This window comes from Delphinus delphis, chromosome 15, assembly GCF_949987515.2.
Source record: "Delphinus delphis chromosome 15, mDelDel1.2, whole genome shotgun sequence".
Taxonomy (NCBI): domain Eukaryota; kingdom Metazoa; phylum Chordata; class Mammalia; order Artiodactyla; family Delphinidae; genus Delphinus; species Delphinus delphis.
Window position 1 is genome coordinate 3,916,434 of NC_082697.1, and position 14,834 is coordinate 3,931,267.

Genomic DNA, 14,834 nt, shown 5'->3' on the forward strand with positions numbered 1-14,834 from the left:
CTCCATACCCACTGGATTCTTCCATTGCTGACACATCCCCAAAACACCATCAGGAATGAAACCTCCGGATTGCATGTCCCTTCCTTCATTCTTAAAGATTTGGGGGCTGGTTTTGAATGTCCTTTCAACTGAAGGTGAGCTTAAAGGAAGCTTAAAATAAGGAGACTCACTTCTGCTGTTCAGCTCAGCTGGTCACTCAACAAACACTACGGATCTGCTAGGCGCCTTGTGCAAAGGAGAAGATGACTTATCAGCTGGGCAAACAGGGTCCTTATTAGCTGAGGTCATCGCCACGGACGAAAGACCACGAAAAATGAATTCATTCACAATGGGGACCAAAATTTCACAGTAAACAGTGGAAAATTAAGGACTTGGAGAATTTCTCTTGAAAAACCATGAAACCTAATGTTGTGAAAATAAGCCGATGAACCTACAAAAATGAAAGTAAAACAAACTTCCAGTTTGTGGGTTACAATGACAAGCTATGAGCTAATTGTTAACATCAACAAAGGTTAATCGAACGTTGATGGGGGCAGAGTACATCTTTCCACCAAACTATAGGGTAGAACAATGGGCTGTTCTTCACTTTCACATTCACTTTCAGAGCAAGATTATCGAGAGACACTTTTTCCCATCCCAAAAATATTCTAGACTTTCCTCAATTTTTCTAAGGGCTTCTCTTAAGCCTTTGATGTTCCCATCACTCTCTGGAATGAGCCTCACCAGTTTTCTCTTATTCGTTACCTGATTCTGCCAATGGGAATGAATCAACCCAATGGTCACTCCCATCAATCTCATTAAATTCGAAGTCTTGAGCATGATTTGCGGTTTCACTTGGCAATCGGTTTACATGACATTGTGAAAGTCAATCTGAAGGGCAGGGATGGAAAGTAATGGTAAGGAGAGATGGAGAGAGACAAAGAGAAGTGTTTGAATGGGGTCTAAATGTATCAGCAGTCAGTTTAGTAGGGACTGTTCTCATTCTGTGACAGTCACTGCCTCCCCAGCCGACCTCCGACTGGGAGGTGAATCCCGTGAAGAACGTCTGGATTACGAGGACTGTCCTCAAGGGGAGGCTTGCTCTCCTGGGGACATTCAACCACTTGATATCTAAGAACCATTTTTTACCAGTCCCTTCAGTGAAGCAGCTCAAGTGTCTGAGATTAAATCCACCTAACTCCACACCTCAGCCCTGATCTGGAAGCGACCCTGGGTGAGGAAGGACTTTCTTTGAAATAGGAACAACCCTGCAGTTCTCAGTCACATTCAGCCTGGGGCGTCTGGTAAGTCAACGATACTTGATGTCTCCAAAGAAACTTCCAGCTCCCTCCACACCTTTGCTGGGAACTTGGATGGGATGGACCACTGAATTTAGGTTTTAAAAAAGTTCACTCAACATCACTAATCATTAGAGAAACACAGATCAAAACTACAATGAGATATCACCTCACACCAGTCAGAATGGCCATCAGCAAAAAGTCTACAATTAATAAATGCTGGAAAGGGTGTGGAGAAAAGGGAACCCTCCTACACTGTTGGTGGGAATGTAAACTGGTGCAGCCACTACAGAGAACAGTATGGAGGTTCCTTAAAAAGCTAAAAATAGAGCTACCATTTGATCCTGCAATCTCACTCCTGGGCATACATCCGGAGAAAACCATGGTTCGAAAGGATACATACACCCCAGTGTTCATCGCTGCACTATTTACAATAGGCAAGACATGGAAGCAACCTAAATGTCCATTGACAGATGGATGGATAAAGAAGATGTGGTGTATATATACAATGGAATACTATTTTTTTACTCAGCCATAAAAAAATAATGAAATAATGTCATTTGCAGCAACATGAGACCTAGACATTACCATACTAAGTGAAGTAAGTCAAAAAGAGAAAGACAAATACCATATGATATCACTTATATGTGGAATATAAAGTATGACACAAATGAACTTATCCACGAAACAGAAACAGACTCACAGACATAGAGAACAGACTTGTGGGTGCCAAGGGGGAGAGTGGGTGGAGGAGGGATGGATTAAGAGTTTGGGATTAGCAGACACAAACTATTATATATAGGATGGATAAACAACAAGGTCCTACTGTATAGCACAGGGAACTATTTCAATATCCTGGGATAAACCATAATGGAAAAGAATATGAAAAAGAATATATATATGTATATATATAAAGAATATATAAAGAATATATATATGTATAACTGAGTCACTTTGCTGTACAGCAGTAATTAACACAACATTGTAATTCAATTATACTTCAATAAAAAAAGTTAAAAATAAAATAAATAAAAGGCATGTGACATTGATAACAAACAAACAGAAGAATAAAATAATGCCATTTGCAGCAACATGGATGGACCTGGAGATTATCATACTAAGTGAAGTAGGTCAGACAGAGAAAGACAAGTATTTTATGACATCGCTTATATGCAGAAGCTAAAAAAATACAATGAACTTATTTACAAAACAGAAACAGACTCACAGACACAGAAAACAAACTTATGGTTACCAAATGGGAAAGGTGGGGGGGGGAGGGATAAATGGGGAGTTTGAGATTGACATAAACACACTACTATATTTAAAACAGGTAACCAACAGGGACCTACTGTATAGCACAGGGAACTCTGCTCAATATTCTGTAATAACCTAAATGGGAAAAGAATTTGAAAAAGAATATATATATATATATATGTAAAACTGAATCACTCTGCTGTACACCTGATACTAACACAACATTGTAAATCAGCTATAGTCCAATATAAAATAAAAATTTTAAAGAAAAAAATTAAATTCAGTGGTATTGGAAAGTCAAAAGAATAAAAATAAAAAAATGAAAACGTTCAGTTCTAAGGAGAGTCTCAAAGATCCCAATCACCATAAAATCTTATAAATTAGGTCTCCATCCTTGATGACTCCTCTGGCCTTCTGTGTGCAGATGACTTCACAACCAAGCCATCTGTTAATTCGAATGATTAGTACCAAGCTATTGGAAGAGTTGAAAGGAGAGGGAAATTAAGCAACCTTTAAAAAGATACTGTTCCAAAGCATCCTCTCTCTCATCTTCGTAAACTATTGACAGGAAGTTTCTCCAAAAATAAAGAGGAGAAAGAATCTGTTACAATATCTTATTTCGGCCCCTGGACACAAGTATTCCTGTCTACTTATTTGAAAATGTTTTGCTGATTCTAATTGGCCTTCAAGGATCAGGACCAAAGGTTTTCCCTACCTTCGAATTGGGAAATTCCCCTGCAAAGGTTATTCTCGATTTCTTTGTTGGGTTTCATCAAGTTCCCCCAAGTTACAACCCCTCAGGTCACCCAAAACAGATCACCCTATCATTGTCCTGCTGTGGAAACCAGGTGCTCCCCCCACAAAAATATACGTTTGCATGCATTCACAAGTATACTCACGTGCGCACACACACACACACACACACACACACACACACACACCCGTGAGGTCAGCTCCCTCACTGAGCAGCCAGCTCTGATCTCTCCAACCAGGACCTGCCAGGTCAAAGGACACAAGAAATTTGTTTGTAAATGGTGGGCGACCAAGGGCCATCTTTAGGTTCCTTTGAAGTTACAGCACTCTGTCTTCAAACACCCAACACTCTGAGTGCCTGTCACTCTGCTGTGAAACACTGGCTTTGGGAGATGGTGTAAATAAACTTCCCAAGCTCCTTTGATTTCCAGGTGGTATTTATTTTAAGGCACTCTACCACCTGCCCCCAACCCAGTGGTGTCCATAACAGCCCGTCCACTCCGGGCTTGCTGGTTTACCCAACCTGCCATCCCTGTTTCCTCTCTGACACTTCAATAAGGAATGGGGGTGGCGGGGTGATTAATATTCCCCGGGCCAATGCTTAGACCACACCCCACAGGCTCACATCTGTCCTGAGTGGACATTGTGGCAGGAGGGAGCCCTTTGAAAATGGGCACCAGTGACCCAGACCTCTGACTCAAGTGGCTGTTCCAATAACAAACATGAAAGTGCAGACATTTGTCACCACCCTGCTGCTGCACCGTTACTACCTACATGGAGGGAGGGGCACTAGGTTCCCAGGGGGATTCGCATTACATTTGGCCCCTCAATCTTAGCTCCACATTTAGATTTCGCTTCTGGTTTTTTTTCTGTTTGGGGCTGGTTTTATCCCCCATTCACTGGAGCCCACAGTTTGCTCTTAGGATTTTGGTAGGAAAGGCCGACGTTGAGATCAGAAGTGCACAGAAGTGGGATTCTCCCAACGTGGAGGGAGCAAGGCCATTCCCCGAGGCCAAGAGAAGCTTGTAAAGGAAAGACGGTGTGGAGAGGACCATGAAAGATCAGAGGCTTTCCAGCTGGTCTCTCTGCTGGCACTGGGGTCCCCAGGGGTACCATGAGCACACGGCGTACACATGTAAATTAGGAAGAGGCAACAACTTCCACTGGAGGATGTGTGGAAAGGTGTCCCCCACCCCCTTGGGAGAAGGAGGAAGGAGCTCCTTGCTTTGGGTGGACAGCCCCACAGTCAGAGCAAAAGGCTGCACCAACCAGTGGTGGCTGGATTTCAGCCCCTATGGGCACCATCCACACAGCCACACTCAGAGGCCCTGCCCACCCCCTATCCAGCCGGCCACAGGCCTTCTTCCCAAAGAGAAGCGAATAGGGCCCCTTACCCAACACACCTGTCTCACGATCGGAGCTGCCTGTAGCCACTTGGACAGGACTCCCCACAAGTGTGAACACATCCTGCTGGGTGGTGGGCTGGGTGACCCCGTTTTAATGAATACATACTGATTCAAGCTTATAATAGAACTTTCCTGCCAAAACTGTTGGCAGGAGTGTTCATGGGTGCTGCTGCCTTTTTCACTTAGAAACACATTTTAAGGTCCCTTCTGTTGGTTCCCAGATAGGGGGAAAGTTGTTAGTGGTTGAATCATGCCTCCCCCTCCAAGTCCTAAGCCACAGAACCTGTGACTGTGACCTTACTTGGAAAAAGGTATTTGCACATGAAATGAAGAATCTCAAAATAAGATCATCCTGGATTTAGGGCGAGCCCTAAATTCAACGGCAAGTGTCCTTATAAGAGAAACACAGAGGGAGATCTGACCCACAGGAACACAGGGGAGAAGCCCTGTGAAGATGAAGACAGAGACTGGAGTGATGCGGCCACAAGCCAAGGATGCCTGGAGTCCCCAGAAGCTGAGAGGCAGGGAAGGATCCTCCCCTAGAGGTTTCGGAGAGACAGCGAGACTCCTGGCCTGCGGAACTGGGAGAGAATACACCTTGGACCAAGTTTGTGGCAATTTCTTTGGCTGCCATAGGCAATTTTCTTCCCCAGTCCAGAAAGCCTCTGTTCTATTCTCCCTACACCTGAATTTCCAGAAGAAGCCGTCTCTCTCCCGAGAAAACTCCCCCTTTGGGCTCTTCCTCCAACCCTGACCTTGTCCTCTGCTAAACAACAGGCACACTGGTTACCACGCGCTCCACACTCACTGGGTACTCAGCACACGCCAGGTCTCAATGCACATATGCTTATTATGCTCAGGAGATAATTACAATCAACATTTATCACCTGCCTTGGCGTCTGCAAATTCCCTGCCGCACACGAGCTCGCTCTGTGCTCACACTGAGCCATTGGGTGGGCAAGACCTCCATCAACGGCCTCGTTGCACAGACATAAGATTCCCAGGAGGGAGCTCACTGACCCGCCAGTGTCATTCCCCATGTGATCTGAGCAAAGGATGGACAGCAAGCCTGTCTGTCTGTCTTCACCCTGAACCACATTTATCCAGAGCAGGGACTGTCGTCTTTTCCCTTCAGTTTCTAGCACGGAGCTTAGCAATGGAAACATGGAAGCTGATGGGAGTTTCCAGAAGCAGCTTGATTCAGCTCTATTTATGGTGCTGGGAAGAGAGCTGGTGGGAAAGCACTGCCATTAGGGACAAGTGACAGAGTTCTGGTGGGTTCTGGTGGGTTCTGCTGTGGAGGTGGTATCGCCCATGAACACCCCAATGGGCAGTTCCATTGGCTGTATCTATCTGACCAGGAGGAAAGCAGTGGAGTTCAAGGTGATGAGCCACAGAAAATGAAGAAAGGGCAAAGCCGGGTGCCCTGACTGCGCTTTTGTCTACACCCACTCAGCCTCCCCCCATGAGGTCTTAACCCTTGACGTTCCATAAAAAGACCGTGCTTTTGCCTTCCACAACTGGCCATCCAGTTGAGCAAATACCTACCTTGATTTAAACTCTCACTGAGAAAAAGACTAATCCTCGTCCTTGCCTGCCTACCAGAGAGGGCGTTGGGGTTGGAGGTGGGGGGTCGAGGGGCAGCATGGAAGCACCATCTGCCCGCAGGGGGCGCTGGAGCCACACAGAGGGGGAGGGGGAGGGGGAGGGGCCCCAGCCAACTGTCTCCAGGGACCAAAACCGCAGCCAGCAGGCAGAGCCCAAGGTCAGCCCTTGAGCCAAACAAACAGCAATCAGCCACAAAAGGGTGGTAATTCAGTCACCACTGGCCAGATGGGACCGGCCACCTTCTCAAATATGGTCTCCATCTTCCCCAGTCAACACATTGCCAGCAAGGCTAAGGCTGGGCTCATGACTGCCAGGCAGATGGGAGGAAGGGAGGGAAATTGTTGGCCAGAGAAGTCACGCGATTTGCCCTCGTTGCCCAGTGACTGCACCTTAAAATAGCCCTTTTCCAGGAAGCAGCCTCCATTAGTTCATCCTTTGTTTGTTTCCGAGAATGATGGAGAGGGCCCTGCTCACCACCTCCCGTGGAAGCATGTTCCCTGCAGCTCTCACATCGTAACTCCTCCCTATTCTTCTATCTCACATTCATTCAAAAGCCCATCCACTGACCCATTTTAGCCTCACAATGGCCCTGTGGAAAGAACCCAGTGAACTTCCTCTTTAATGATGGGGAAAAGTAGAGGCACCCAGAGTTCCAATTCAGGTTTTCCAGGTCCTGGAGGGAGTCTGTACTTGGACAGGGCTGAGCATCCGTGGCCAGTACTTGAGGACGTTTGTTGTCTTCTCAGTACTGGATTCTCCATATCCTCACCCAGGACCCTCTCCCCTAGTTTAGGGTCTCGACTGTCCCACATCACCCCACATGCATCTTCTCCCTGCTGGACTTCAGGCTCCGGACAGCAAGGATGGCTGCTCTGCTCATTTCATAGCCCAGCAGCCTGGTGCCCGGTTTGGATGCACCTCCAAGGAGAGCCTTACCTGCCGTTTCGGAAGAAGCCTGCCCGCAGGTCCTGCGTGGCGCCGGCCCCTCGGATGGGGGTGAACGGCCGTCTTTCCTCAGCACCCAGTGTGGCTTCCTCAGTCTGCTGGCTCTCAGCTGGAAACGACTTTGCAAGAAATTCCCTTTGTACCTGGGGGACAAGAAGCACATGTGCAGTGATCAGCCTTGAGAGGGTGTCCGGGAGCTCAAAGGCACAAAAATCCAAGACAGGATATGCCCAGAGGATAAAATCCAGGTCCGTGTGGGAAGCCTGGGAGAACACAGGGACGTGAGGTCCAGGCAGCTCATCAGCTGTCAGGAACCCCTTTTCCCTCCAATCCTCATTCTCCCGCCAGGACGTGGGGATGAAAACAGGACTCAACTCAGGTGGCCGTTGTAGGGATGAAATGAGATAGTGCCTAGAAAATGCTTCCCACACCACTTAGCACACAACAAGCGCTTAATAAAGGTCAGCTGCTGTAATTAAATACTGAATTATATGGTCTTGACTACTTACTAAACAGGCTGTCCAGTAGAACTTTCCACAGTGATGGGCGTCTTCTATAACCTGCATGGACCAATACTGTGGCCACTAACCACAGGCAGCTCTAGAGTGAGTGAAATGTAGTTCAAGTGTCCGAGGAACTGCGCTTTACATTCAATTTCATTTTAATGAGTTTAAAAAGCCACTGGTGGCTAGTGCCTACCGTTACTGGACAGGTCAGGCCCAAAGCATCTCCTCTGAAAAAACGGGCATCACACATGCTACCCCTAGAGAAGCGCTTCCAGATCATCTGGTCTATGTAAAATAGAAAGCTAGTGGGAAGCAGCCGCATAGCACAGGGAGACCAGCTCCGGGCTTGTGACCACCTACAGGGGTGGGATAGGGAGGGTGGGAGGGAGGGAGACGCAAGAGGGAGGGGAGATGGGGACATATGTATACGTATAGCTGATTCACTTTGTTATACAGCAGAAACTAACACACCATCGTAAAGCAATTATACTCCAATAAAGATGTTAAATAAATAAAAGGTGAAATAAACATTCAAAAAAAATATAATAATCTCTAAAACAGAGCCTTCACATCCCAGGGGGAGGGCACGACAAGGGTAGAGAAAGAAAACAGTGAGCTTCTCAGCATCACTATTAGAGAAATGCTAATCAAAACTACAATGTGAGGGCTTCCCTGGTGGCGCAGTGGTTGAGAGTCCGCCTGCCGATGCAGGGAACACGGGTTCGTGCCCCGGTCCGGGAAGATCCCACATGCCGCGGAGCGGCTGGGCCCGTGAGCCATGGCCGCTGGGCCTGTGTGTCCGGAGCCTGTGCTCCGCAACGGGAGAGACCGCAACAGTGAGAGGCCCGCGTACCGCAAAAAAAAAAAAAAAAACAAAAAAAACTACAATGTGAGACTTCCGGGAGGATGGCGGAAGGGTAAGACGCGGAGATCACCTTCCTCCCCACAGATACATCAGAAATACATCTACACGTGGAACAACTCCTACAGAACACCTACTGAACGCTGGCAGAAGACCTCAGACCTCCCAAAAGGCAAGAAACCCCCCCCACGTACTTGGATAGGGAAAAAGAGAAAAGAATAAACAGAGGGGAAAGCTTCGGTGCCGCGGAGGAGAGCGCAGCCACAGGGGTGCGGAGGGAAAAGCGGCGAGATTACCGCACAGAGGATCGGTGCCGACCAGCACTCACCAGGCCGAGAGGCTTGTCTGCTCCCCCGCCGGGGCGGGCGGGGCTGGGAGCTGAGGCTCGGGCTTCGGTCGGAGCGCAGGGAGAGGACTGGGGTTGGCGGCGTGAACACAGCCTGCAGGGGGTTAGTGCGCCGTGGCTGGCCGGGAGGGAGTCCGGGGAAAAGTCTGGAGCTGCCGAAGAGGCAAGAGACTTTTTCTTCCCTCTTTGTTTCCTGGTGCGCGAGGAGAGGGGATTAAGAGCGCCGCTTAAAGGAGCTCCAGAGACGGGCCGAGCCGCGGCTAAAAGCGCGGACCCCAGAGACGGGCATGGACGCTAAGGCTGCTGCTGCCGCCACCAAGAAGCCTGTGTGCGAGCACAGGTCACTCTCCACACCCCCCTTCCGGGGAGCCTGTGCAGCCCGCCACCGCCAGGGTCCCGTGACCCAGGGACTACTTACCCGGGAGAACGCACGGCGCGCCTCAAGCTGGTGCAACGTCACGCCGGCGCAACGTCAGGCCGGCGCGACGTCACGCCTGCCTCTGCTGCCGCAGGCCCGCCCCGCCTCCGTGCCCGCCCCGCCTCCGTGCCCCTCCCTCCCCCGGTCTGAGTGAGCCAGAGCCCCCGAATCAGCGGCTCCTTTAACCCCGTCCTGTCTGAGCGAAGAACAGACGCCCTCCGGCGACCTACACACAGAGGCGGGGCCAAATCCAAAGCTGAGCCCCCGAGAGCTGTGCGAACAAAGAAGAGAAAGGGAAATCTCTCCCAGCAGCCTCAGGAGCAGCAGATTAAATGTCCACAATCAACTTGATGTACCTGCATCGGTGGAATACCTGAATAGACAATGAATCATCCCAAATTGAGGAGATGGACTTTGAGAGCAAGATTTATGATTTTTTCCCCTTTTCCTCTTTTTGTGACTGTGTATGTGTATGCTTCTGTGTGAGATTTTGTCTGTATAGCTTTGCTTCCACCATTTGTCCTATGGTTCTATTCGTCCGTTGTTTTTTTTTTTTCTCTTAATAATTATTTTTTATTTTAATAACTTTATTATATTTTATTTTATTTTATTTTACTTTATCTTCTTTCTTTCTCTTTTTCCTTCCTTCCTTCCCTCCTTCCTCCCTCCCTCCTTCCTTTCTACTTCTAATAATTCTTTCTTTCTACTTTTTTTTCCTTTTCTTCTAAGCCGTGTGGATGAAATGCTCTTGGTGCTGCAGCCAGGAGTCACTGCTGTGCCTCTGAGGTGAGAGAGCCAACTTCAGGACACTGTTCCACAAGAGACCTCCCAGCTCCACATATCAAATGGCAAAAATCTCCCAGAGATCTCCATCTCAACACCAGCACCCAGCTTCACTCAACGACCAGCAAGCTACAGTGCTTGACATCCTATGCCAAACAACTAGCAAGACAGGAACACAACCCCAACCATTAGCAGAGCGGCTGCCCCAAATCATAATAAGTCCACAGACACCCCAAAACACACCACCAGACGACCTGCCCACCAGAAAGACAAGATCCAGCCTCATCCACCAGAGCACCGGCACTAGTCTCCTCCACCAGGAAGCCTACACAACCCACTGAACAAACCTTAGCCACTGGGGACAGACACCAAAAACAACGGGAACTACAAACCTGCAGCCTCCAAAAAGGAGACCCCAAACACAGTAAGATAAGCAAAATGAGAAGACAGAAAAACACACAGCAGATGAAGGAGCAAGATAAAAACCCACCAGACCTAACAAATGAAGAGGAAATGGGCAGTCTACCTGAAAAAGAATTCAGAATAATGATAGTAAAGATGATCCAAAATCTGGGAAATAGAATAGACAAAATGCAAGAAACATTTAACAAGGACCTAGAAGAACTAAAGATGAAACAAACAATGATGAACAACACAATAAATGAAATGAAAAATACTCTAGATGGGATCAATAGCAGAATAACTGAGGCAGAAGAACGGATAAGTGACCTGGAAGATAAAAGAGTGGAAATAACTACTGCAGAGCAGAATAAAGAAAAAAGAATGAAAAGAACTGAGGACAGTCTCAGAGACCTCTGGGACACCATTAAACGCACCAACATTTGAATTATAGGGGTCCCAGAAGAAGAAGAGAAAAAGAAAGGGACTGAGAACATATTTGAAGAGATTATAGTTGAAAACTTCCCTAATATGGGAAAGGAAATAGTTAATCAAGTCCAGGAGCACAGAGAGTCCCATACAGGATAAATCCAAGGAGAAACACGCCAAGACACATATTAATCAAACTGTCAAAAATTAAATACAAAGAAAACATATTAAAAGCAGCAAGGGAAAAACAACAAATAACACCCAAGGGAATCCCCATAAGGTTAACAGCTGATCTTTCAGCAGAAACTCTGCAAGCCAGAAGGGACTGGCAGGACATATTTAAAGTGATGAAGGAGAAAAACCTGCAACCAAGATTACTGTACCCAGCAAGGATCTCATTCAGATTTGATGGAGAAATTAAAGCTGTTGCAGACAAGCAAAAGCTGAGAGAGTTCAGCACCACAAAACCAGCTCTACAACAACTGCTAAAGGAACTTCTCTAGGCAAGAAACACAAGAGAAGGAAAAGACCTACAACAATTACAAATAATGAACCCAAAACAATTAAGAAAATGGGAATAGGAACATACATATCGATAATTACCTTAAATGTAAATGGACTAAATGCTCCCACCAAAAGACACAGATTGGCTGAATGGATACAGAAACAAGACCCATATATTTGCTGTCTACAAGAGACCCACATCAGACCTAGAGAAACATACAGACTGAAAGTAAGGAGATGGAAAAAGATACTTCATGCAAATAGAAACCAAAAGAAAGCTGGAGTAGCAATTCTCATATCAGACAAAATAGACTTTAAAATAAAGACTATTAGAAGAGACAAAGAAGGACACTACATAATGATCAAGGGATCGATCCACAAAGAAGATATAACAATTGTAAATATTTATGCACCCAACATAGGACCACCTCAATACATAAGGCAAATACTAACAGCCATAAAAGGGGAAATCCACAGTAACACATTCATAGTAGGGGACTTTAACACCCCACTTTCACCCATGGACAGATCATCCAAAATGAAAATAAATAAGGAAACACAAGCTTTAAATGATATATTAAACAAGATGGACTTAAGTGATATTTATAGGACATTCCATCCAGAAACAACAGAATACACATTTTTCACAAGTGCTCATGGAACATTCTCCAGGATAGATCATATCTTGGGTCAGAAATCAAGCCTTGGTAAATTTAAGAAAATTGAAATTGTATCAAGTATCTTTTCCAACCACAACACTATGAGACTAGATATCAATTACAGGAAAAGATCTGTAAAAAATACAAACACATGGAGGCTAAACAATACGCTACTTAATAATGAAGTGATCACTGAAGAAATCAAAGAGGAAATTTAAAAATACCTAGAAACAAATGACAATGGAGACATGACAACTCAAAATCTATGGGATGCAGCAAAAGCAGTTGTAAGAGGGAAGTTTATAGCAATACAATCCTACCTTAAGAAACAGGTAAGAACAGGAAACATCTCGAATAAACAACCTAACCTTGCACCTAAAGCAATTAGAGAAAGAAGACAAAAAACCCCCAAAGTCAGCAGAAGGAAAGAAATCATAAAGATCAGATCAGAAATAAAGAAAAAGAAATGAAGGAAACGATAGCAAAGATCAATAAAACTAAAAGCTGGTTCTTTGAGAAGATAAACAAAATTGATAAACCATTAGCCAGACTCATCAAGAAGAAAAGGGAGAAGACTCAAGTCAATAGAATTAGAAATGAAAAAGGAGAAGTAACAACTGACACTGCAGAAATACAAAAGATCATGAGAGATTACTACAAGCAACTCTATGCCAATAAAATGGACAACCTGGAAGAAATGGACAAATTCTTAGAAAGGCACAACCTGCCAAGACTGAATCAGGAAGAAATAGAAAATATGAACAGACCAATCACAAGCATTGAAATTGAAACTGCGATTAAAAATCTTCCAACAAACAAAAGCCCAGGACCAGATGGCTTCACAGGCGAATTCTATCAAACATTTAGAGAAGAGATAACACCTATCCTTCTCAAACTTTTCCAAAATATTGCAGAGGGAGGAACACTCCCAAACTCATTCTACGAGGCCACCATCACCCTGATACCAAAACCAGACAAGGATGTCACAAAGAAAGAAAACTACAGGCCAATATCACTGATGAACATAGATGCAAGAATCCTGAACAAAATACTAGCAAACAGAATCCAACAGCACATTAAACGGATCATACACCATGATCAAGTGGGTTTATTCCAGGAATGCAAGGATTCTTTAATATACGCAAATCAATCAACGTGATACACCATATTAACAAATTGAAGGAGAAAAACCATATGATCATCTCAATAGATGCAGAGAAAGCTTTCGACAAAATTCAACACCCATTTATGATAAAAACCCTCCAGAAAGTAGGCATAGCGGGAACTTTCCTCAACTTAATAAAGGCCATATATGACAGACCCACAGCCAGCATCATCCTCAATGGTGAAAAACTGAAAGCATTTCCACTAAGATCAGGAACAAGACAAGGTTGCCCACTCTCACCACTCTTATTCAACAGAGTTTTGAAAGTTTTAGCCACGGCAATCAGAGAAGAAAAGGCAATAAAAGGAATCCAAGTCGGAAAAGAAGAAGTAAAGCTGTCACTGTTTGCAGACGACATGATACTATACATAGAGAATCCTAAAGATGCTACCAGAAAACTACTAGAGCTAATCAATGAATTTGGTAAAGTAGCAGGATACAAAATTAATGCACAGAAATCTCTGGCATTCCCATACACTAATGATGAAAAATCTGAAAGTGAAATCAAGAAAACACTCCCATTTAGCATTGCAACAAAAAGAATAAAATATCTAGGAATAAACCTACCTAAGGAGACAAAAGACCTGTATGCAGAAAATTATAAGACACTGATGAAAGAAATTAAAGATGATACAAATAGATAGAGAGATATACCATGTTCTTGGATTGGAAGAATCAACATTGTGGAAATGACTACTACCCAAAGCAATCTGCAGATTCAACACAATCCCTATCAAAATACCACTGGCATTTTTCACAGAACTAGAACAAAAAATTTCACAATTTGTATGGAAACACAAAAGACCCCAAACAGCCAAAGCAATCTTGAGAATGAAAAACAGAGCTGGAAGAATCAGGCTCCCTGACTTCAGACTATACTACAAAGCTACAGTAATCAAGACAGTATGGTACTGGCACAAAAACAGAAAGATAGATCAATGGAACAGGATAGAAAGCCCAGAGATAAACCCATACACATACACATATGGTCACCTTATCTTTGATAAAGGAGGCAGGAATGTACAGTGGAGAAAGGACAGCCTCTTCAATAAGTGGTGCTGGGAAAACTGGACAGGTACATGTAAAAGTATGAGATTAGATCACTCCCTAACACCATACACAAAAATAACCTCAAAATGGATTAAAGACCTAAATGTAAGGCCAGAAACTATCAAACTCTTAGAGGAAAACATAGGCAGGACACTCTATGACATAAATCACAAGATCCTTTTTGACCCACCTCCTAGAGAAATGGAAGTAAAAACAAAAATAAACAAATGGGACCTAATGAAACTTCAAAGCTTTTGCACAGCAAAGGAAACCATAAACAAGACCAAAAGACAACCCTCAGAATGGGAGAAAATATTTGCAAATGAAGCAACTGACAAAGGATTGATCTCCAAAATTTATAAGCAGCTCATGCAGCTCAATAACAAAAAAACAAACAACCCAATCCAAAAATGGGCAGAAGACCTAAATAGACATTTCTCCAAAGAAGATATACAGACTGCCAACAGACA

The 14,834-nt window shown here is 44.9% G+C and overlaps 1 protein-coding gene across 1 annotated transcript in view; it reads right to left on the minus strand.

The window, feature by feature from the left end:
* ZNF831 (zinc finger protein 831) overlaps positions 1-14,834 on the minus strand; it is a 111,992-nt gene that overhangs the window by 44,094 nt on the left and 53,064 nt on the right. The window contains exon 4 of the mRNA XM_060033321.1: positions 7,235-7,386. Within this exon, the coding sequence (XP_059889304.1) occupies positions 7,235-7,386 (152 nt within the window). The remainder of the gene's footprint in view (positions 1-7,234; positions 7,387-14,834) is intronic.